Source organism: Hyperolius riggenbachi, chromosome 3 (assembly GCF_040937935.1).
Source record: "Hyperolius riggenbachi isolate aHypRig1 chromosome 3, aHypRig1.pri, whole genome shotgun sequence".
NCBI classification, from domain to species: domain Eukaryota; kingdom Metazoa; phylum Chordata; class Amphibia; order Anura; family Hyperoliidae; genus Hyperolius; species Hyperolius riggenbachi.
In genome coordinates this window covers 496,992,168-497,017,908 of record NC_090648.1, presented here as the reverse complement: position 1 = coordinate 497,017,908, position 25,741 = coordinate 496,992,168, and the positions used below count along the sequence as shown (strand labels likewise).

The following is a 25,741-nucleotide window of genomic DNA, read 5'->3' as shown; positions in this document are numbered from 1 at the left end:
GACCCAGGTGAGGGAGGGGGGGTTCTGGCCCCCCTCCCCGCCGCAGCTGCCCTCAAGCCCCTCCTTCTAGCGTTTCTTCCCCCTCCTTCCTGCTCTGCTGCTGTAGGGGCCAGGGGGGCTTGGTGACACCCCCTTGCCTTTCCATCACCCGGTGCGCCACGCCCCCCCTGCGCCCAATGATAGGAACGCCACTGGTTGTCACATTACTGCTACAAACAAGAATCAATTTTATTATAATTCCATGTGAATGACCAATACAAAGTGCTGTACACGTGAGTGGTGGAGTGAAAATCATACATGATTCCAAACATTTTTTTTTACAAATAAATAACTGCCCAGTGGGGTGTGCGTAATTATTCAGCCCCCTGAGTCAATACTTTGTAGAACCACCTTTTGCTGCAATTACAGCTGCCAGTCTTTTAGGGTATGTCTCTACCAGCTTTGCCCATCTAGAGACTGAAATCCTTGCCCATTCTTCTTGGCAAAACAGCTCCAGCTCAGTCAGATTAGATGGAGAGCGTTTGTGAACAGCAGTTTTCAGATCTTGCCACAGATTCCCGATTGGATTTAGATCTGGACTTTGACTGGGCCATTCAAACACATTAATATGTTTTTGTTTTAAACCATTTCATTGTTGCCCTGGCTTTATGTTTAGGATTGTTGTCCTGTTGGAAGGTGAACCTCCGCCACAGTCTCAAGTCTTTTGCAGACTCCAAGAGGTTTTCTTTGCAAGATTGCCCTGTATTTGGCTCCATCCATCTTCCCATCAACTCTGATCAGCTTCCCTGTCCCTGCTGAAGAGAAGCACCCCCAGAGCATGATGCTGCCCCCACCATATGTGACAGTGGGGATGGTGTGTTCAGAGTGATGTGCAGTGTTAGTTTTCCGCCACACATAGCGTTTTGCATTTTGGCCAAAAAGTTCAATTTTGGGCTCATCTGACCAGAGCACCTTTTTCCACATGTTTGCTGTGTCCCCCACATGGCTTGTGGCAAACTGCAAACGGGACTTCTTATTCGTTTCTGTTAATAACGGCTTTCTTCTTGCCACTCTTCCGTAAAGGCCAACTTTGCGCAGTGCACAACTAATAGTTGTCCTATGAACAGATTCCCCCACCTGTGCTGTAGAGCTCTGCAGCTCGTCCAGAGTCACCATGGGCCTCTTGACTACATTTCTGATCAGCACTCTCCTTGTTCGGCCTGTGAGTTTAGGTGGACGGCCTTGTCTTGGTAGGTTTACATTTGTGCCATACTCCTTCCATTTCTGAATGATCGCTTGAACAGTGCTCCGTGGGATGTTCAAGGCTTTGGAAATCTTTTTGTAGCCTAAGCCTGCTTTAACTTTCTCAATAACTTTATCCCTGACCTGTCTGGTATGCTCTTTGGACTTCATGGTGTTGTTGCTCCCAGTATTCTCTTAGACAACCTCTGAGGCCGTCACAGAGCAGCTGTATTTGTACTGACATTAGATTACACACAGGTGCACTCTATTTAGTCATTAGCACTCATGAGGCAATGTCTATGGGCAACTGACTGCACTCCGACCAAAGGGGGCTAAATAATTACGCACACCCCACTTTGCAGTTATTGATTTGTAAAACATGTTTGGAATCATGTATGATTTTCATTCCACTTCTCATGTGTACACCACTTTGTATTGGTCTTTCACCTGGAATTCCAATAAAATTGATTCATGTTTGTGGCAGTAATGTGACAAAATGTAGAAAACTTTAAGGGGGCCGAATACTTTTGCAAGCCACTGTATATTACAGTAGAGAGAAGCCAGAGGACTAAAGCTAGATACATATATCGTGGAACGCAGCGTGACCAAGCGTCCTGGTGGACGCGAAACGGCCGTCGCCGACCTTTCTGCAACCCTGAGCACCTACCTCTACCCCGTCCCGCACAGTATCGTCATGAGAATCAGGTGATATCTTTTGACATCTCATATTGCACAAGTTTTCTACAATAAATGAGCTGAATGACGGATGGTGCCCGAATCTGCTTCTTGTCTACAGTGAGTTCATGTATTACTTTCTTCCTACTATGTTCTGCGTGGCACACGTCAGTGGCTGAATGTGAACAGTGCAAGTGATTTACGGTGCAGGAAGTTTTGGCCCAGTGTATTCTACCCACGGAACCATCCTGGTGTTTCAAAAAGGAGTGCCACACTCACTTTCCTTGTATTACAGTCTAAAGCTAGATACACACATCAGATAAAAGTCTTTGGAAAATGAAAGATCACAGACCAATCTTTCCACCCTTCATGTAGTATGAGAGCATATCTACACAGTCTATTCTACTGAGCTGAACTCCCCATCAGATAAAAATCTTAGCAACATGCTGTACACAAAGATGCTGTACACATGCAAAAAAGGTCAGTATCTGCAAAAAGATCTGTTCTTGCAAAAGATCCGTTCCTGCAAATTGCATTCATAGTCTATGATATCTGCAGATCCTCATACACACCTTGTTTACTGTAACGGACATTCATCTGCATTGTCTGATCTGCAGATGAATGTCTGTGTGTATGGGATCTGCAGATATCATAGACTATGAATGCAATTTGCAGGAACAGATCTTTTGCAGATACTGTTGAATGTGTACAGCATCATTGTGTACAGCATCTTGCACAGATTTTTATCTGATGAGGCGTTCAGCTCAATAGAATAGACTGTGTAGGTATGGCTCTCATACTACATGGTAGGGGTAAAATTAGTCTGTGATCTTTCATTTCCCACAGACTTTTATCTGATGTGTGTACCTACCTTTACAGTAAAGACCTGGGTGGCAATGGGTTTCTTCAAAATCTAAAAATCCAGTTGCAATTGGACAACCACCCAGTGTGAGTAGTATCGATTTATGTGAAGTATTCACAAAAGGTTCCTACACACACTACTACACTGCTGACAGAAGATAGGTTCCTCACCTGTTCTCTTTATGAAATGCGCGAACTACTGATGCCACTGTGTACCTGCTTAGGTTAGGCTGAACTCCTAACCCAGCCTCCTTCATTGTAAGTCCATGGTTTACAGTTTTTTACAATTGCTTAAGCACAATTTTAAAAAAAATTTAAAATTTTTCAAAACACTTCACACAATTTTCACAACACCACACACAAGTAGCACAACACCTCAGATTATGTGCAAAATCGACCACATTAGTCAAAACTGTACACTTTCTTGCCAAAACCCCTATTTTCTTGTCAAACAGATAAACACGTCATCATATGAGCAGATTCTGTTTAAATCATGTTAACACTCCAGTGTTTAACTTAAAACACTGTTAGCATTTCCATAGAGAGAGTGTAAAAATACATTCTTCAACACTACATGGTACAAGTTATTCAGACCAATGAAAATTTTTATTTGTTTTCATCTATTCAAGTCCGTTTGTGACAATTTAAAAAAAAACATTTACAGTAAACCAAAAACTTTTTACAGTTATCATACTGTATTTGCTGAATATACCTTTGTACTCTTAGGCTAACTGTAAAAACATAAATAATACAGTTCAGGGCTGAAAAAAATATAAACTCAGGCAATCTATTCTGGATGAAGATAGAATGTGAATATATATATATATATATATATATATATATATATATATATATATATATATATATATATATATATATATATATACAGTATATTGCAGTAGAGAGAAGCCGGAGGACTAAAGCTAGATACACACATCAGATACAGTAAAAGTCTTTGGAAAATGTTTTCACCGCGTTGCACGGAATTCCGTTTTCCACGATTCCGGCCGGAATTTGGTGATTCCGTTCCGTCGCATCGGAACGGAATTGCCTTAGCGCTATAGCAGAAATTCTGCGGAACGATGCGTAATTCCGGCGGAATGCGGAATTTTGTTAGCCAATCACAAGGAAGCTCCTAGAAGAAGTTTAACGTGAAAACAACAGGATTTCTTCATGAAAATCGGAACTTCTGCACCAATCAGAGGCTTACAGAAACCACCCAAACAGATTTCTGCATGAAAATCGGAATTATTTCAGCACCAATTACAGTGTTAACAAAAACCAATCAATCCTATGTTAGCAACCAGCTCCCTAGCTATCTCACCTATCCCACCATTTTGTATAGGTCCCAAAGCTTACACGACACCTCCTGCGGCGCAAAAACCACTGCCATGGAACCACCGCCAGGTCCCAAAGCTTATGCGACACCTCCTGCGGTGCCAAAACCACCACCATGGGACCACCGCCAGGTCCCATAGCTTATGCGACACCTCCTGCGGTGCCAAAATGACCACCATGGAACCACCGCTAGGTCCCATGGCTTAAACGACACCTCCTGCTGCAAAAAAAAAAAAATGACCGGGGGAACAGCCACTAGGTCCCATGGGCTACCATTTAGCATAAACAAGGTTTCATTTGCGATTACTGTAATTTTTCCGCCGGAATGCGGAATTCCGTGGAAATTCGCAAAATTCTGCGGAAATGTAATGGCGACAGAATATAGTGCTGGCGGAATTCCGCAATTCTGGCGGAACGGAATTTGCTCATTCCGATCATCCCTACTTACCACCCTTCATGTAGTATGAGAGCCATATCTACACAGTCTATTCTATTGAGCTGAACTCTCCATCAGATAAAAATCTTGGCAACATGCTGCACACAAAGATGCGATACACATGCAAAAGATCAGTATCTGTAAAAGATCAGTTCCTGCAAATTGCATTCATAATCTATGATATCTGCAGATCCCATACACACACCTAACGGACATTCATCTGCAGATCAGATCCACCAGGATGGATTTTCAGATCTGCAGATAATGAATGCAACTATGAATGCAATTTGCAGGAACTGATCTTTTGCAGATACTGATCTTTTGCATGTGTACAGCAGTCTTTGTGTGCAGCATCTTGCACAGATTTTTATCTGATGGGGAGTTCAGCTCCATAGAATAGACTGTGTAGATATGCTCTCATACTACATGGTAGGGGGTAAGATTGGTCTGTGATCTTTCATTTTCCAAAGACTTTTATCTGATGTGTGTACCCACCTTTACAGTAAAGACCTGGGTGGTGATGGGTTTCTTCAAAATCTAAAAATTCAGTTGCAATTGGACAACCACCCAGTGTGAGTAGTATCGATTTATGTGAAGTATTCACAAAAGGTTCCTACACACACTACTACACTGCTGACAGAAGATAGGTTCCTCACCTGTTCTCTTGACGAAATGTGCGAACTACTGATGCCACTGTGTACCTGCTTAGGTTAGGCTGAACTCTTAACCCAGCCTCCATCATTGCAAGTCCATGGTTTATTACATGGTCCACAAGCGTAGCAGGAATTTCATTCGAAAGATTTAGTTGCCTTTTTTGTCCACGTCTTATGCCTCCTCCGGGTCTTCCTCTTCCTCCGCCTCCACCTGCACCTTGTTCTGTCTGGATGCTTCCTCCCATCCGCACTCTCCCTCTTGCTCTGACACCATCCATCATTTTTGTTGAAGAAAGGCATCTTGTTGCCTTTTTATAGTGTTTAAAAACGTGATTGGTGTGTGCATGATTATGCACTTGTGTGTGTGCACACCTGGTGACTGTGTTTAACCAATTGGCTTATGTGAGTGTTCATTTGAGAGCCTTTGCTTTGATATTGCAAGGAAGTGTCTATACAGTGGCGTCCCTACCATGGGGCGGCCAGGAGCGCTCCGCTCCGGGTGTCAGCTCCAGGGGGGGTGTCATCAAGGCCTCCCCAGAAGCCTTGATGACACAGGAGGGGAAGCAGCGCTGAAGGAGGGGTGGCAGCGTCGGCGGGGAGGGGGGAAATACCCCCCCACATCTCCCTCACCTGGGTCCCCTCCTTCGGCGCTTCCCCTCCAAGGGCAGAACGGGCACTGACAGGGCGGCTGATAGCCGCCCTCAGTTTACCCGAGCAGGGCTACGGGAAGATGGCCGCCGAAGCCCGCACTGGAGACAAAAATAGACGGCAAGATGGCCGCCGACGCCATCTTGCCGTCTATTTTTGTCTCCAGTGCGGGCTTCGGTGGCCATCTTCCCGTAGCCCTGCACTGATGACGCAGCAGGAGACGGCGCGGGACATTCAAGAGGAGCTGCGGAGGCTGCCTGGGACTCGGAAGAGAGGTTTCATCTGCAGGTAAGTGAATGGGTTTTTTTCTTTTACAGGTGCACCGGCCCGGCCACCCACCGCTGCTGCCCACCTACCCACCGCTGCTGCCCACCACCTACCCACCACTGCTGCCCACCTACCCACCAGGCTACCCACCGCTGCTGCCCACCTACCCACCGCTGCTGCCCACCTACCCACCAGGCTACCCACCGCTGCTGCCCACCTACCCACCGCTGCTGCCCACCTACCCACCAGGCTACCCACCGCTGCTGCCCACCTACCCACCACTGCTGCCCACCTACCCACCAGGCTACTCACCGCTGCTGCCCACCTACCCACCACTGCTGCCCACCTACCCACCAGGCTACCCACCGCTGCTGCCCACCTACCCACCGCTGCTGCCCACCTACCCACCAGGCTACCCACCGCTGCTGCCCACCTACCCACCGCTGCTGCCCACCTACCCACCAGACTACCCACCGCTGCTGCCCACCTACCCACCACTGCTGCCCACCTACCCACCAGGCTACCCACCGCTGCTGCCCACCTACCCACCACTGCTGCCCACCTACCCAGCAGGCTACCCACCGCTGCTGCCCACCTACCCACCACTGCTGCCCACCTACCCACCGCTGCTGCCCACCTACCCACCAGGCTACCCACCGCTGCTGCCCACCTACCCACCGCTGCTGCCCACCTACCCACCAGGCTACCCACCGCTGCTGCCCACCTACCCACCACTGCTGCCCACCTACCCACCAGGCTACCCACCACTGCTGCCCACCTACCCACCGCTGCTGCCCACCTACCCACCGCTGCTGCCCACCTACCCACCACTGCTGCCCTCCTACCCACCAGGCTACCCAGCAGGCTGCCCATCTACCCACCACTGCTGCCCACCTACCCACCACTGCTACCCACCTACGCACCACTGCTGCCCACCTACCCACCACTGCTGCCCACCTACCCACCAGGCTACCCAGCAGGCTGCCCACCTACCCACCAGGCTACCCAGCAGGCTGCCCACCTACCCACCACTGCTACCCACCTATGCACCACTGCTGCCCACCTACCCACCACTGCTGCCCACCTACCCACCACTGCTGCCCACCTACCCACCAGGCTACCCAGCAGGCTGCCCACCTACCCACCAGGCTACCCAGCAGGCTGCCCACCTACCCACCACTGCTGCCCACCTACCCACCACTGCTACCCAGCAGGCTGCCCACCTAACCACCAGGCTACCCAGCAGGCTGCCCACCTACCCACCACTGCTGCCCACCTACCCACCACTGCTACCCAGCAGGCTGCCCACCTACCCACCACTGCTGCCCCCCTACCCACCAGGCTACCCACCATGCTACCCACCTACCCACCACTGCTGCCCACCTACCCACCAGGCTACTCAGCAGGCTGCCCACCTACCCACCACTGCTGCCCCCCTACCCACCACTGCTACCCAGCAGGCTGCCCACCTACCCACTAGGCAATCAGGCTGCTCACCCTTAACCACCTACCCACCAGGCTATCAGCTTGCCAACACTCAAATCTGCTACCGATATTGTGTATTTTGTGGTCAGATCTGCTACCGACATTGTGTATTTTGTGGTCAGATTAACTGCCGACATTGTGTATTTTGTGGTCAGTTTAACTACCGACATTGTGTATTTTGTGGTCAGTTTAACTACCGTCATTGTGTATTTTGTGGTCAGTTTAACTACCGTCGTGTATTTTGTGGTCAGTTTAACTACCGTCATTGTGTATTTTGTGGTCAGTTTAACTACCGTCGTGTATTTTGTGGTCAGTTTAACTACCGTCATTGTGTATTTTGTGGTCAGTTTAACTACCGATATTGTGTATTTTGTGGTGAAATCTGGTGCTGACATTGTGTATGTTCTGGTCAAATCTACCGCAAGATTGAATGATTTTTTTCTGGTCAAATCTGCCGACATGATTGAATGTATTTTCTTGTGAAATCTGCTCACATAACGTGTAATGTCTGGTGAAATGTTCTCGCATTACGTGTATTTTATGTTGAAAGCTTCTGACATTTTGTGTAATTTCTGGAGAAAAGCTGCGCAATGATGTGAATTTTCTGGAGAAAGGTTGACTAAAACTTGGGTGCACTTTTAAATTAGCTCCGCCCCATCCGGTCATAGCCACGCCCATTTTTCCGCCGCGGCGCGCTTTGCGCGCCGCAGGTGGTGGACCGTGGGTGGGGGGGTGTCTTTCAATACCTAGCACCGGGTGTCAAATGCCCTAGGTACGCCACTGTGTCTATATGAATGATTTTTGAGTCAAATGTACACAAATTGTGTTCAGTGTTTTTAAAATCACTGTGTGTAGAGTTTTGCAGAAAGTGTGAAGCTGACAATGTGCTTATAGTTGTGCCTATTTGAGAATGTATTTTGCTCTTTGAGTGTTAGGTTCTGTAAATTGTGGGAAAGTTGTAATTTTAGTCTGTAAGCATTAGAAAAAAACTGTAAATGAAGGCCCATCTAAACATGGAAAAACAAAACCCCACTCTTGTTTTGGTGCTGACTAGACCACCACTGCCCAACATTTCTCATCATAAGTGCCCCTGTATTTCATTGGTGTCGTGGCGTGTGCTTCCGTGTCCTCTCTCCTGGCATTCTTCACTTAGCTGGGAGTTTGGACCACATTGCAGTTGCCTGGCTTCCATGGTCCTAGCTACCACAGACTAACACTGGGTGGCATTGGCATTCCCCTGAGTATACACTGTCACGGACGAGCCATGAGAAAATAGAACGCAATCGGTTTACTGCCCAATTGTTGTTGCGTTGCCCAACATAGATTGTCTGTCTGTGGCTATCTGCAGTCAATCTGGGCTTTCTCTCAGCAGAGAAATAGTCAGTAACCTAAGATACAGGATGCCTGTGATTTGTAATTAGCATAAGACTGCCATATGGCTGCCTGAAAGGAAGCCAGGAAGCTGGGTCCCCAGGTGGCCCTGGACGAGCTAGCCAGTGCGGCACTGATGGGGGCAGATTTGAATGCATGTGTTGTATGATTTCTGTCTGTCACATGGAGACCGTGTATCGCACAGCTATGAAATTCATATAGTCTTATTCGTTAAAATCTGCCCAATGTGCTGATATAAAATTCATCGCAATAGCCCGTCCGGTCATTGCTGTATGACCCTTCTCAGGAACTGGACCCGCTGCCCTAGTCACGTCTGATGTCATAGGAATTGGCATAATCTGAGTAATATTAATCTGTTATCAGCGCCAATGTGGCATTTATCGGTTTTGAAATACAGCGTTTTATAAGTTTAAACCTGAATCTCTCTCCAAGGACTTGAACTGTGATTGGGTTGTAATTCAGAGGGGGCAGGCATTGCCACACCCCCGAACCAGCTTCATCAAAAGCACATTGCCAGCAGGTGGACCTGAGTCCTCCAAATTCCATCTTTATGAGAGCCTGTCTGCTGCTAGCCAGAGAACCATGTGGTTAGCGGGCATCTTGTCTGAACTTTGCTACTGAACTGGAACAAAGGAACTTTGCAAGTTTTCCCAGAAGGGACATATTTCCACGAACCTAAGTATTTTCTCCCTTTTATTTTTATACTGGCTATTAATGTTTCTATGCTTGTTGACTTTAACGATTTTCTGTATATATTCATTATTTATATTGCATTTTAATAAAACGATGCTAACGTCCTTTTGTGTATTCAACTACCCTTCTATTCAGCCGAACAAACTGAACCTGGTCTCTGAAGAGTTGCTACTATTGTCGCTAGCTAGACAGAATAGAGTGTGTTTAACCGTTTTTATTTGCAGGTCTAGGCTCAGCCAGTCAGTGGGTGCCTCTGTCCCATGATAACAGAGGTGGTGGCAGTTAAACCCTGAAATAGTGTGTAATTTGTAATTACCGTAACTCACAGGCTCTCTTCTAGTCGGTCTGCTGCCAAAATTCCAGCAGTTTCTGCGCACCGATTGAGACCACAGCTTGCATGGTCTGTGTGCTGAAACCGATTGGAAGGCATTTTGCGGTCCGGCTGCTAGGGGCCCTGTGACAGTGTTTGGCAGCGTTTGGGATCTGTGTTGTTCTGAAAGTATCTAAGATAGCGCTATCAAATTAGCCCTATCGAGAAACAAACTAATTTGTTGGTAGTAGCTGAATGCAATATATTTTTTATATATACAGTGAGACTGTGTAGCCAGTACCCCTCCCCAAAAGTTTTATTTTATTTGGCATGGAAATGTCCGGGAACTACCAGAACATATGCCTAGCAGACCTGGAAAGTCTTTGTGAAGCGAGGGGCATTGACATCCTCCGCAAGAAAAAACAGGACCTGATAGCAGACTTGTCCAGATGGGATAGCCAGGGAGCTGGATGTGTCCGCTGAGGTGGACGCCGGCCCATCTGACTCAAGTCGAGGGAAACCAGAGACTAAAGATCCTACAGAGGTTGAGCATCCTGCGGGCAATGCGGCAACAGTTGCGCAGGAGGCTGTCAGTGTGGACCCCGATCTCAGAGTTTCTCCGAGTACTCGTCCGGAACCAGCCAGTACTGGAATGTCCATTTGTGCTGACCCGGTAATGCAGCTGGCATTACAAAAGCTGATGGACACTGACCTGGAAAAGTACCTGCAGTACATGCAAGCGCGAGAGGAGCGCCAGACTGCAGAAGCGCGTGAGGAGCGGGAGCGCCACACTACATAACGGGAGCACCAACGACAGCATGAACTGAACATGGCAAAAGTGCAACAGGCCAACCGGAGTTCATCGCTCAGCCTCCCTGCTGAAGGAGCCGCATCACCCATAAGTGCAAAATTTAAATTTGCTAATATTGAAAAGGACACTGACATTGACTTGTTTTTGCGATCCTTTGAGAAAGCATGCCGTCAGTACCATCTGTCCCAAGACCAGTGGGCCAGACATCTGACACCTTTGCTGCGCTACAAAACGTTTGATGCTTTCGCAGAGTTACCTGCGGAAAAAGATAATGATTATGCAGCTATAAAAGACGCTATCATTACTAAATACCAGCTGACGCCAGAAGCCTATCGGAAAAAGTTCAACTCCTGGCAGAAAAAATCTTCTGACTCTTATCGAGATGTGGTCAGCAGTCTGCTCACCACACTCCGCCAGTGGACTCTAGGCCTCACCAAAGGGTCTTATGATGTCCTGGAGGACTTGATAGTCCTAGAACAGTTTCTGAACATTTGCCCTGCTGATGTACAACAGTTTGTGCTGGAGCGCAAGCCTGCGTCAGCAACTGTCGCTGCAGACCTCGCTGAAACCTTTGCGACTACCCGGGTGCCGGACACACACAGGACTGCACCATCCAGCTGGAGAGGAGGTCAGCCCAATACCCTGGCCGACTCTCCTGCCCCTGCGAGCCGTCCACCACAGAGGCCACCCAGCGCAGCTGCTGCACCCAGACCTGCAGCACCTGAGGGGGGTCACCTGTCACTACTGCCGCCAGCCCGGACACATGAAATTCGACTGTCCGGAGCGGAGGCAGACACCACCAGCACCTGGATCATCTGTATCACCTGTACCTCACCCACAGCAGAGGCAACTAGCCAGTGAACCACAGCCTGGATCATCAGATTTTGTTCTGTTTGCCTGCGGAAAGGAACCGAACCGACCAGCAGCAGCCTGTTAGAGTGAACGACAAGATTGTCACCGGATTCCGAGACACCGGAGGCGACATCACGTTAGTTCACTCACACCTTGTGCCAAAGGAGAGCATCAGCTCCAGCCGGTCCCTTGCCCTTACTGAAGTAGAGGGCACCCTTTTACACATAGCCCAAGCAAGAGTGAAGCTCGACAGGGGGGTGGGGGTTCAAGAAAGGGTTGTTGGGGTTGTGAATGATCTCCCAGTCCCTGTGTTGCTGGGGACTGATTTGGGCAAGCTTGTGTCCTACTATGAACCTGCCACGACAGCCTTGTCGCTCACGGAAGGAGACGGACTCTCCGCCCACCACCAGGTACTTTACACACTTGGGGGAGGTGGGTTGAATGTGTCCAGTTCAAGGGTACCGAGTTCAATAGTGCCTGCTTCAAAGGTACCTGAGTATAATGTACAAACTGTCCGTGATGAAAATGTTTCGGTACCAGTCACTGTCATTAATGCATGTGTCAATGATGTGACGAATGTCAATTGTTGTAATGCTAATGCTGTGCCTGTACTAGTTGTCACCCAGAGTGCTGCAAGGATTGTGGGCTCAGCTCCGGACTCTTCATTCAGTGCTGACCCCAGAAGTGAGACCCTTCAGCCGCTGACTTCATGTGACATGAGCCAGCTGGCTGGAACTGACAGCACTGTATTCACGGCAGCGCTACAAAGTGAAGCAAGCCTGGAGGCGCTCAGGCAGCAAGCCTCTGAGCCCCTCACAGGCGGGGCCACTTTCAAGGTGTACTGGGAAGGGGGGACACTGTACAGCTAGGCTGTGCAGCCCACTACTGGTAGATCACATGCGAATACCAAATAGCTTGTGGTCCTGAGTGCATTCAGGGGACATGTGCTGAAATCCGCACATGGTAATCCTCTAACAGGGCACTCAGGTGTCCACAAGACACTTGCCTGTATTCGGAAACAGTTTTATTGGCCCAGGATGAACAGGGATGTAGCAAAATACTGCAAAGCATGTGCCATCTGTCAGGAGCTGGGAAGGTCCAGGGATTCCCACGGGGTTCCCTTAGGTCCACAGCCACTTAGCAAAAAGCCTTTGCGTGGGCTGGCTGTTGACCTACCTGATCTACTGCCCGTTGTAAGCAGTCCTGGCAGAAGCCACATCTGAACGCAGTGGTGCAAACGCCCTGACCAGAAAGGTCCATGTCGGGTCAAACCTGAAGGTAGTGGACAGCGACCTGTCCAGGTGAACCGAGCCGCAGGCTCCAATGGGTTATCCCGCCACACCGGCAGCTGGAGACCCGGCAGCCAGATCAGCGGCAATGCCACACATCTTGTTGATGCCTGGCTGAGGCCTTTTTTCTTGGAGGGAGGTGTCACGGACGAGCCGTGAGAAAATAGAATGCAATCGGTTTACTGCCCGATTGTCGTTGCGTTGTCTGTCTGTGGCTATCTGCAGTCAATCTGGGCTCTCTCTTTCTCTCAGCAGAGAAATAGTCAGTAACCTAAGGTACAGGATGCCTGTAATTTGTAATTAGCATATGACTGCCATATGGCTGCCTGAAAGTAAGCCAGGAAGCTGGCTCCCCAGGTGGCCCTGGACGAGCTAGCCAGTGCGGCACCAATGGGGGCAGATTTGAATGCATGTGTTGTATGATTTCTGTCTGTTACATGGAGACTGTGTATCGCACAGCTATAACATTCATATAGTCTTATTCGTTAAAATCTGCCCAATGTGCTGATATAAAATTCATCGCAATAGCCCGTCCGGCTATTGCTGTATGACCCTTCTCAGGTACTGGACCTGCTGCCCTAGTCACGTCTGATGTCATAGGAATTGGCATAATCTGAGTAATATTAATCTGTTATCAGCACCAATGTGGCATTTATCGGTTTTGAGTTACAGTGTGTTATAAGTTTAAACCTGAATTTCTCTCCAAGGACTTGAACTGTGATTGGGTTGTAATTCAGAGGGGGCAGGCATTGCCACACCCCCGAACCAGCTTCATCAAAAGCACATCGCCAGCAGGCGGACCTGAGTCCTCCAAATTCCATCTTTATGAGAGCCTGTCTGCTGCTAGCCAGAGGACCATGTGGTTAGCGGGCATCTTGTCTGAACTTTGCTACTGAACTGGAACAAAGGAACTTTACAAGTTTTCCCAGAAGGGGAGTGTAGATCAGGGTGGTGTATCTGATGGAGGGCTAGAATAGGAATCACCTACCCTACTCTGGGCTAGAGATGGCCCGAACGGTTTGCACGCGAACTGATTCGCGCAAACATCAGTGGTTCGGGTGCGCAGTGAACCGCAAACTATATGCGAGTTCAACCCGCCCCCTATACTACATCGTTAGGGTCAACTTTGACCTTCTACATCACAGTCAGCAGACACAGGGTAGCCAATCAGGCTACACTCCCTCCTGGAGCCCCCCCCCCCCCCCCCCCGTATAAAACGCAGGCAGCGTCAGCCATTTCACTCACAGTAATTAGAGAAGGGAGAATAGAACCTGCTGACATAGGGAAAGCTTAGTTAGGCTCTTGTGTTAGGCTTGTTAGCTTGTCCTTGCTTTTACTTATTGCTAAAAAGCACTCCTCAACAGCTCTTTTGAGAGCTAATGTTGTTCTTGTGATCTATTGCCAGGCCCAGCACATTCAGTGACTACCTGTGTGCGTGACAGCTGCACATTTGTAATACCAGTCCCTGCATACCTGTGTTCAGTAGTGCACCTACCTACGTGAGCGCATGCAGTGTTATATACCACCAGTCACTGCACCTGTTCACGGTACCTGTGTGTGTGTGACAACTGCACATTTGTAATACCAATCCCTGCATACCTGTGTACAGTAGTGCACCTACCTACGTGAGCGCATGCAGTGTTATATACCACCAGTCACTGCACCTGTTCATGGTACCTGTGTGTGTGAGACAGCTGCACATTTTATTGATACCAGTCACTGCATACCTTTTCACTGCACCTGTGTGACTGCACATTATATTAGTCAAGTCAGTGCATACCTTTCACTTTATCCCCCCCAATATGGGCAAAACAGGCAGAGGCAGGCCACTCAGCAGGTCTGTTCGAGGTTGTGCTGTCGTGATTTTGTGCGGCCCTGGACCAAAGTACAGTGCTCAGAAGGCGCATGCTATCAACCTTCAAAATTGTCAGGATGTAGTTGACTATTTAACACAGAACACCTCATCTTCCTCTGCTTCCGCACGGAACCATGACATATCTTCCTCCTCCTGCTCTGATTCTGGCACCCTACTTATCACTCCGTTGACCACCACCAGGGCCGGTTCTCTCATAAGGCAAGGTGAAACATTTGCATCAGGCGGCAGAGATTACAGGGGCAGCATTTTTGTACTGTGTTTACACTAACAGCATGCAGTGAGATTAGGAAGAGAACCAGACTCACAGACTCACAGCCAGCCAGTGTGCTATTGTGTTGAGCTGCAGCATGTTATGTGAGAACATTATTTAAAGCATCGTAAATTGTCGGGTGGTGTGCGATCATTCCAAATCGGGTGGGTGTGGGGGTCGCATCCTCACAAGTTTGCCTCAGGCAGCATAAAATCTAGAACCGGCCCTGACCACCACCACCAAAGTGCCATCAACCCAGGGCTCAGCGGTGTGGACATTTTTGTGTGTGTCTGCCTCAGATGAGAGCAATGCCATCTGTACTCTCTGCCACCAAAAATTGAGCCGTGGAAAGACCAAGACCCGCGTAGGGACAACTTGTTTATGAAGGCACATGATGACAAAGCACAAACTGCAATGGGATGACCACCTGAGGAAAAGCAGCACACAAAAGCAAAGCTACACACCGCAGAGGAAGATACCAGGCCGCAATTATTTCTCAAAAAAGGTGATACCCAAACTGTACCGTGATGTTGAAAGGCAAGTGGTGTCATCTCTGGCACACAGCGTTGGGTCAAGGGTCCATCTGTCCACTTGGTCTGCAAAGCACGCCGTGTGGCTGCCTGCCCCAAGACTAAGTCGGTCCCCACACAGCATCTCCGCCTGCAGGCCGCTTGACTGCCTTCTCCGCCACCACCAACAGGGTCCAGGACTCCAGGCGGATTCCTGAATTTTTAAGGCCGCTGCTAGCAGCGGCCGCTATAATAATTTTTCTGGTGCGTGTACATGCCTACCTAATTTTTCTGGCTGCACTGCAGCTTCAACAACAAAACTAAAGGCATGTACATGTGTCAATTCCCCTTCGTGATCGTTACCTTGCCACGGTGAAGGGGCTTGCGTATCACAATTAAGCAATGCCCGCCGGCTATATGAGTGTCTGGGGGGGGGGGGGGAGGCACACCCAAGATAATAAGGTAGTTGCTTCATTGCAGACAGACCAAATTCGATCAGCTGGACAGTCACTGTTGTTCTGTCATTCAGCTACCTCAGCCCGGCGACCATATGGGCCAGAAAACCGCCACGGCCTGCACTCTCGCCATGGTGCGCACCAGTCCAGCACGGCCGTCACTACACAAAAGGCTGTTTGCGATGTGTTACACAGTGAGTTTGGTGTGTCAGTGTGAAGCAGTACTCTAATTACACTCCCTGATTGATGTATACGCATGCAAGATGTTTTAAAGCACTTTAGGCCTCCAATTTAGCAAGCAATGTAATTTCTGCCCTTAAAACGCTGCAGTGCGTCAAATCCAGATTTTTTTCCCTGGGACTTTTGCTGTGTATCCCACTCATCCATGCAAAAACTCAGATATTAGACCCCTTGAAACATCTTTTCCATCACTTTTCTGGCCAGCATAAATGTTTCTAGTTTTCAAAGTTCGCATCCCCATTGAAGTCTAATGCAGTTCATGCGAACCGAACTTTTGTGGAAGTTCGCGTTTGAGGTTCACGAACCGAAAATCTGGGCAGTAACGGTGGAGGCTGGGAGGGTATTGGTTGATGAAACTGTGTTTTCTGAATGACCTACAATTCTTCTTGCTGAACGTAGAGATGTAGCGAACGGTTCGCCGGCGAACGGTTCCAGGCGAACTTCGGGGGTTCGCGTTCGCCTGCACCAGGCGAACTTTTGCGGAAGTTCGATTCACCCCATAATGCACTATGAGGGTCAACTTTGACCCTCTGCATCACAGTCAGCAGGCACATTGTAGCCATTCAGGCTACACTAAGCCCTGGAGCCCCACCCCCCCTTATATAAGGCAGCCTCCGGCGGCCATTACAGTCACTCATCTGCCTGCTATTAGACAGACTAGGGAGAGCTGCTGCAGAATTGTTCTTCTAGGGACAGATTAGTTAGGTTCTTGGCTGCTTAGCTTGCTCCTGGCTGATTGTTATTGCTTTTATAGCACCCAGTAACAGCTCTTGTCAGAGCTCATCCTGTCCTTTTTTTTTTTCTGTGTATCAAACTGACACTTTTGTTGCATGCACAGCATTGCTAATTGATAGTGTGTGTGCCACTGCCAGCAGGCAGCAGCCCAGCACATTTAGTGACTACCTGTGTGTGTGACAGGGAGCTGCACATTGTACTACCCAGTACTGCATATACCCCAGGACCTGTTGTGTATACTTAACCCAACTCATCACTGCATATACCTAGCGTTGTGTTGAGTGAACCCAGCTCACTGCATCTAACTACCTGTTGTGTTGAGTGAGAACCCACCTGGCCACCTCACTGCATCTAACTACCGGTTGTGTTGAGTGAGAACCCACCTCACTGCATCTTAAGTACCTTTACTGTTCAGTGAACCCAACTCACTGCATCTAACTACCCAGTACCTGTTGTGTATACTTAACCCACCTTATCACTGCATATACCTAGCGTTGTGTTGAGTGAACCCAGCTCACTGCATCTAACTACCTGTTGTGTTGAGTGAGAACCCACCTGGCCACCTCACTGCATCTAACTACCTGTTGTGTTGAGTGAGAACCCACCTCACTGCATCTTAAGTACCTTTACTGTTCAGTGAACCCAGCTCACTGCATCTAACTACCCAGTACCTGTTGTGTATACTTAACCCAACTCATCACTGCATATACCTAGCATTGTGTTGAGTGAACCCAGCTCACTGCATCTAACTACCTGTTGTGTTGAGTGAGAACCCACCTGGCCACCTCACTGCATCTAACTACCTGTTGTGTTGAGTGAGAACCCACCTCACTGCATATAGCTAGCATCCCCCCGAGATGGACAAAATGGACAAACCAGGTAGAGGAAGAGGTAGAGGCAGACCCAGAGGAAGGCCACCAGGCACCGGCAGGTCTGTGCGAGGTGGTGTTGCTCTGATTTCGTGCGGACCTGCCCCAAAATACAGTGCTCAGAAGAAGGCACGTGCCATCACTTCCCAAAATCGTGAGGAGGTGCTTGAGTATTTAACACAGAACACCTCATCTCCTGCAGCCACCAGCGCTACAACAAGCACCACATCCGCTGCATTTGACACTTCGCAGGAGTTATTTGGTGGTGGTGGTGAAATCACTGATTCCCAGCCACTACTGCCACAACAACAAGAAGGCGCAGGTACACCACCTCATACGTCTGAGTTAGGTGGCGATAATATGGACGTAACGTGTGTGGATGGGGTTGATGGTGGACCACCTGAAGTTGGTGCACTTGAGGAGGTGTCTGAGGAAAGCGCAGCTGGCCAGGAGGATTATGATGACGATTATACGGATACCACATATGTTCCCGGTAGAGGAGATGACCAGGGGGACAGTTCAGAGGAGGAGTCAGAGAGGAGTAGGAGGAGACGACTCCATGATAGAAGCAGAGGGAGCTCGTCCTCAGAAACAGCTGGGGGCAGTGTCCGGCGCCATGTATCGCCAGCTATGGCCAGCCAGCACACATGCCCTTCAACGTCAGCTGCTGATGCCACCGTAGCGCCATCACCCCAGGGGGGCTCAGCGGTTTGGAAATTTTTTCACGTGTGTGTCTCAGATCGGAGCAAAGCCATCTGTTGTCTCTGCCAGCAAAAATTGAGCTGTGGAAAGGCCAACTCTCATGTAGGGACAAGTGCCTTACGAAGGCACCTGGAGAGAAGGCACCAACAGCTGTGGCAAGAACACCTGAGGAAAAGCAGCACCCCTCAAAAGACAAGCCACCCTCCTTCTCCTCTTCCTCCTTCAGGTGCATCGTCTTCATCCACTTTCTCCCTTGCACCTTCACAGCCACCCTCCTCCACACCGCCTCTTCCCTTGAGTGGTTCCTTCTCCTCTGCCCACAGCAGTACCCAGCTGTCCGTGAAGGAAGTATTTGAGCGGAAGAAGCAACTGTCTGCCAGTCACCCTCTTGCCCGGCGTCTGACAGCTGGCGTGGCGGAACTATTAGCTCGCCAGCTATTACCATACAAGCTGGTGGAGTCGGAGGCTTTCCGTATGTTTGTGGCCATTGGTACACCGCAGTGGAAGATACCAGGCCGCAATTATTTTTCACAAAAGGCCATACCCAAACTGTACCGTGCAGTTGAGAGGCAAGTGGTGTCATCTCTGGCACACAGCGTTGGGTCAAGGGTCCACCTGACCACGGATGCCTGGTCTGCCAAGCACGGGCAGGGCCACTACATTACATACACAGCCCATTGGGTCAACCTGGTGACCGATGGCAGCAAGCAGGGAGTACGTGGCTGCGCAGCGGACCGACTTGTCACACCTCCACGGCTTGCAGGCAGGCCTCCAGCCACCTCCTCTCCACCTGCTACCACCGCTTCGCTGTCGTCATCCTCCTCCTCCTCCTTGGCTGGTGCCACGATCTCCTCTCCAGCTACACAGCCCCAGCACCCCAGGGCCTATGCTGCATGCCAGGTACGACGGTGTCACGCAGTGTTAGACATGTCTTGCCTGAAAGCGGAGAGTCACACTGGAGCAGCTCTCCTGGCTGCTCTTAACAAACAGGTGGAGCAATGGCTGACCCCGCACAAGCTTGAGATCGGCAACGTGGTGTGTGACAACGGCAGCAATCTCATTGCTGCGTTGAATTTGAGAAAGCTGAAACACATACCCTGCATGGCACATGTGCTGAATCTGGTCGTGCAAAGATTTGTGTCCAAGTACCCAGGCTTAGAGGACGTCCTGAAGCAGGCCAGGAAGTTGTGTGGGCATTTCAGGTGCTCTTACAAGGCCATAGCACGCTTTGCGGACATTCAGCGTAGAAACAACTTGGCGGTGAGACGCCTGATTTGCGATAGCCCGACTCGCTGGAATTCCACCCTGCTGATGTTCTCTCGCCTGCTAGACCAGGAGAAAGCCGTCACCCAGTACCTGTATCATTACAGTACAAGGACACAATCTGGGAGGATGGGGATGTTGTGGCCCAACAACTGGACACTGATGCGAAATGCATGCAGGGTCATGGAGCCCTTTGAGGAGGTGACCAAACTGGTGAGTCGCGATGAGGGCACCATCAGCAACTTGATCCCCTACGCTTACTTCCTGGAGCGTGCCGTGCGTAGAGTGGTGGATACAGCTGTGGAGGAGCGTGAACGAGAAGAGTTACGGCAGCAGGAGTCGTGGGAGCCATTTACACACGAACCCGATGTTCCCACAGCACCTGCGGCAGCACAGAGGGGGGAGGAGGAGGAGGAAGAAGAGGAGTCGTGTGGGGAAGGAGAGGAGTCAGACTCTGATGGTGGTGATGACGAGGAAGGTGTTTCTGTGGAGGAGGAAGAGGCGGCGGAAGAAGAACAACCGCGGCAGCCATCACAGGGGGCTTCTGCTGCTCCACGTTCCCGTGGTATTGTTCGTGGCTGGGGGGAGGAAGAGGAGTTGCATCCCGTCACTGAGGAAGAGCAAGAGGAGATGGAGAGTACGTCTGCATCCAGCTTTGTGCAGATGTCCTCTTTCATGTTGTCCAGCCTGTTGAGGGACCCCCGTATCAAAAAACTGAAGACGAATGACCTGTACTGGGTGGCCACGCTACTAGACCCTCGGTACAGGCACAAAGTGGCGGACCTGTTACCAACTCAACACCAGGCGGAAAGGATGCAGCACTTGCAGAACAAGCTGTCGATGATGCTTTACAATGCGTTTAAGGGTGATGTGGCTGCACAACGCAATCAAGGTACCACTGGCAGTAACCCTCCTCCTCCCAAGTCCACGCAGGCAAGGACAGGACGCTCCAGCGATCTCAGGGTGATGTCGGACATGCGGACATTCTTTAGTCCAACTCCTCGCCATAGTCCTTCCGGATCCACCCTCCACCAACGCCTGGACCGGCAGGTAGCCGACTACCTGGCCTTGAGTGTGGATGTAGACTCTGCGAAAAGCGACGATGAACCCTTGGACTACTGGTTGCGCAGGCTTGACCTGTGGCCAGAGCTGTCCCAATTTGCCATACAACTTCTCTCTTGCCCTGCCGCAAGCGTCCTGTCAGAAAGGACCTTCAGTGCAGCTGGAGGCATAGTTACTGAGAAGAGAAGTCGCCTAAGTCACGACAGTGTTCAGTACCTGACCTCAGGGCCGGGCCGAGGCATAGGCTGGAGAGGCTCCAGCCTCAGGGCGCAGTGTAGGAGGGGGCGCACAATTCATTCAGCTGTCATTCCTAATTGTGTATGAAGCAGAAAGAAATAAGAAAAGGGGATACATAGCAGTGACTGCAAGCCAGATAACTAGAGATTAAGGTGTTGGGGAGGTTGTGGGCCCTGTGGCCCTCTTAGTCTAATAGCAATCAGTGTGTGACGGCTGGGGTGGGAGGGATGGAGGGGCGCACTTTGGTGTCTCAGCCTTGGGTGCTGGAGGACCCTGTCCCTGCTCTGCCTGACCTTTATCAAAATGAATGAGGAATGGATCACTGAGGGCTACTGCACGACCGAAGACTAAGTCAGTCCCCACACACAGCATCTCTGCCTGCAGGCCGCTTGACTGCCTTCTCCGCCACCACCAACAGGGTCCAGGACTCTAGACGGATTCCTGAATTTTTAAGGCTGCTGCTAGCAGCGGCCGCTACACAAAGTTTTTCTGGTGCGTGTACACGCCTGCCTAATTTTTCTGGCTGCACTGCGGGCGGCTGCAACAAAAAAACAAAAGGCATGTACATGTGCCCATCCCCCTTCGTGATCATTACCTTGCCGCGGTGAAGGGGCTTGCGCATCACAATGAAGCAATGACCGCCTGCTATTTGAGTGTCTCGGGTGGGGGTGGCACACAAAAGATAATAAGGTCGTTGCTTCATTGTGGTCAGACCAAATTTGATCAGCTGGACAGTCACTGTTGTTCTATCATTGAGCTACCACAGCCCGGCGACCATATGGGCTTGAAAAACGCCACGGCCTACACTCTGGCCACGGTGCGCACCAGTCCAGCACGGCCGTCACTACGCAAACAGCTGTTTGCAGTGCGTTACACAGTGAGTTTGGTGTGTCAGTGTGAAGCAGAACTCTAATTACACTCCCTAATTGATGTATACCCATGCAAGATGTTTGAAAGCACGTTAGGCCTGCAATTTAGCATTCAATGTGATTTCTGCCCTTAAAACGCTACTTTGCGTCAAATCCAGATTTTTCCCCGGGACTTTGGGCATGTATCCCACTCCGCCATGCCCCCCTCCAGGTGTTAGACCCCTTGAAACATCTTTTCCATCACTTTTGTGGCCAGCATAATTTTTTCTATTTTTCAAAGTTCGCCTCCCCATTGAAGTCTATTGCGGTTCTCGAACTTTTCCGCGAACCGAACATTCCACGGAAGTTCGCGAACCCGGTTCGCGAACCGAAAATCGGAGGTTCGTGACATCTCTAGTTGAACGTGAGTGACTCACAAAGTCCACTAGCCAGAGGACCAGCATTACAATTGTGTGTCAGTCTTGTGTGTGTCATCTAATCTCAGAGCAATAAGACTTTTTTTGCTGATATCTTTGTTGTAGAGCTCCATCTGCTGGCAGCAAGTGGCAAATGTGGATTCTTTATCTCATATGTTTCATATTTTCTTAGGAAAAAGGTTTTAAAAGGTTTCAGGAGAAAAAAGCAGAACCCATCTGCACCCAAGTCTTAACTCAATGAGTCATAACCACAAAGTTAAAGAGACTCTGAAGCGAGAATAAATCTCGCTTCAGAGCTCATAGTTAGCAGGGGCATGTGTGCCCCTGCTAAAACGCCGCTATCCCGCGGCTAAACGGGGGTCCCTTCACCCCCAAACCCACCCCCGCAAAAGTTGGTCGCAAACTTGGTCATAAAATTCTCTTCCTGGAGGCAGGGCTAACGGCTGCAGCCCTGCCTCTCAGCGCCGTCTATCAGACGCGCATCGCTGCCTCTCCCCCGCCCCTCTCAGTGAAGGAAAACTGAGAGGGGCGGAGGAGAGGCGGAGATACGCGTCTGACAGACGTGCGTGGGGCAAGGCTGCGGCGGTTAGCCCTGCCCCAGTGCGAAAGCGCTCCCCCGCTGTACGGAGGGGATTTGGGGGTGAAGGGACCCCCGTTAAGCCGCGGGATAGCGGCGTTTTAGCAGGGGCACACATGCCCCTGCTATCTATGAGGTCTGAAGCGAGATTTATTCTCGCTTCAGACTCTCTTTAAATGTGTAAAAAATTATCTTATTTATTAGCACATATTAAAAATAATTATAGTCATACAGTTTGGAGATCTAAGTATCTGGGCAGCTATAGGGAAAGATGTTGTATCACAGCAGCGAATACACTTCATCATAGGTGATATCAGCAATAGTGATGGGCGAACAGTGTTCGCCACTGTTCGGGTTCGCCCGGATTTTGGCCTGTTCCGGTTCGGTTCGGCACCCCCCTAACACCTCATGGTGTTCGGGAGGGTGCTCGGCCACTCTGCCCGAACCCGAACAGGCCTTCTGTGTTCGGCCGAACACAGCCGTGTCCGGCCGAACAAAGCCCCCTATAGGGTCCCAGCATAAAGGGAGAGCATGCCCCGAGCGCGGGGGGGGGGGGGGGTCGTAAATGCCCCCCACCCCTACCCGCTAAGCTTTCCCTTCTGCTGGACCCTATAAAATTACATTGAAGTCCCCCAAAGTACCTGGCAGGAGGAGGGCAGGAAGCGGGCAGCCGGAGATCACAGGCGCTAGTACCATCTGGTACTTCCGCCCTCTCTCTGACGCACTTCCTGTTTACATTTGTAAGTCGCGTCAAGAGAGAGCAGAAGTACCGCGATGACGCGTATGAGGGTACGTGTCATCATGTAGATGACGCGTACCCTCGTACACGTCATCGCGGTACTTCTGCTCTCTCTTGACGCGACTTACAAATGTAAGCAGGAAGTGTGGCAGAGAGAGGGCGGAAGTACCAGATGGTACTAGCGCCTGTGATCTCCGGCTGCCCGCTTCCTGCCCTCCTCCTGCCAGGTACTTTGGGGGACTTCAATGTAATTTTATAGGGTCCAGCAGAAGGGAGAGCCTAGCGGGGAGGGGTGGGGGGCATTTCCCACCCCCCCCCCCCCCCCCTGCGCTCGGGGCATGCTCTCCCTTTATGCTGGGAACCTATAGGGGGCCCCAAAGGGACATGTTCGGGTTGGGTTCGGGGTTCGGCCCGAACATGCCGAATATCAAGGGCATGTTCGGCCGAACCACCCCGAACCCGAACATCTGGATGTTCGCCCAACACTAATCAGCAACTAGTAATGTACACAGTTCCAAGGTTATTCACATGGAGGAACACTGCGGTGGATAAACAGTACTGAAGCAAGACAAGAGACAAGACAAATAACATTTATATTGCGCTTTTCTCCTTGCGTACTCAAAGCGCCAGAGCAGAGCAGCAGCCACTAGGGCGCGCTCTATTGGCAGTAGCAGTGTAAGGGAGACTTGCCAAAGGTCTCCTACTGAATTAGTGCTGGCTTACTGAACAGGCAGAGCCGAGATTCGAACCCTGGTCTCCTGTGTCAGAGGCAGAGCCCTTAACCATTACACCATCAGTCCGGGATATAGAAATATGACACAGTGTCAGCGAAAGGCTGATCCACAGTTTTAAAAGGTTTCCCCCATAAATTTACAAAAAATATATCAACACTACATATTCCCTTCTTAGGAGAATAACTTTTGCTGATTTTTGTTTCTTTCTCCCTACACAGCTGTAAAGGTGACCCATTATGTGACCGGGATGGTGGGAGAAAGTATGGTTCTACCCTGTGCTTTCGGGCCTATCAGTGAACTAAAAAACCTGTGCTGGGGGAGGGGGAATTGTTCAGCCATTTCCTGCAACTCCCCAGTTGTCAAAGCGGAAGCCGAAAAAGTATCCTGGAAAAAGTCAGACAGATACGAGCTGAAAGTGGACGTGGAACAGGGCAACGCCTCCCTGCAAATAACTGATGTCACTCTGGATGACGACGGCATCTACTGTTGTGAAATGATGGCTCTTGAGGGACCTCAAATGAGCCAGGTTCAAGTGGCGATACAAACTCGTAAGTTACCATCCACATGGATTTTTTGTGTGGACTTAAAGCTGCTGCAGATATTTGATGCCCAAAAAAATGTGTTCATGATCGTTTCAGTGGTCTGTCTGATGTCTAGATTACTCACATTAAACACAAGCAATATTTATGACTGCTTGAATTTTGATTGATTTTCATTTAAGTCTTAAGATGCCTTTTAATGGTACAATTTTTTTTACTGTGATGTTTAGATGCAATTTGAATAATCGTAACTAATTGGAAGGCAATTATTAATTGTTCTTCAAATTCGATCATAAAATCCAACTTTTGGATCGATTTTTTCCTTTTTAGCAATCGACCAAAGAATCGTTCCTTATCGATTACCTTCATAAACGGCAAATGTTCTATTCAATTCGATCGTAAAAATCACATAGAAAGATCTTATTTGGTGAAAAATTGTACTGTTAATGGGCACCTTAAGGGTGGGAATTATTATATCCAATGATGAGTTGATTAACCAGTTTGGCCTATCTGGACGAGCTTTCTCGTCCAGATAGGCACTGCATCTTCCCCTGCGTGGTGCGCGCGATCGGGGGCGCGCCCGCGCGCGTACCCGCCACCCCCCGCTAGCCCCCCGATCAGTGAATGGGAATATAATTCCCATTCACCGATCTAACCTCCCCGCAGAAATACCGACGCTTTCTCTCCAGAGAGCGCGGTATTTCTGCCCCCAGGAAACAACTCCTCTGATCTTTAGTT

The 25,741-nt window shown here is 49.7% G+C and overlaps 1 protein-coding gene across 3 annotated transcripts in view; it reads left to right on the top strand.

Annotated features, from left to right (window-relative positions):
- Window positions 1-25,741, top strand: part of LOC137561749 (polymeric immunoglobulin receptor-like) — a 120,021-nt gene that overhangs the window by 37,919 nt on the left and 56,361 nt on the right. For all 3 annotated transcript variants that reach the window (XM_068273099.1, XM_068273097.1, XM_068273098.1), the window contains exon 3: window positions 24,683-25,012. In XM_068273099.1, coding sequence (XP_068129200.1) covers window positions 24,683-25,012 — 330 coding nt within the window. The remainder of the gene's footprint in view (window positions 1-24,682; window positions 25,013-25,741) is intronic.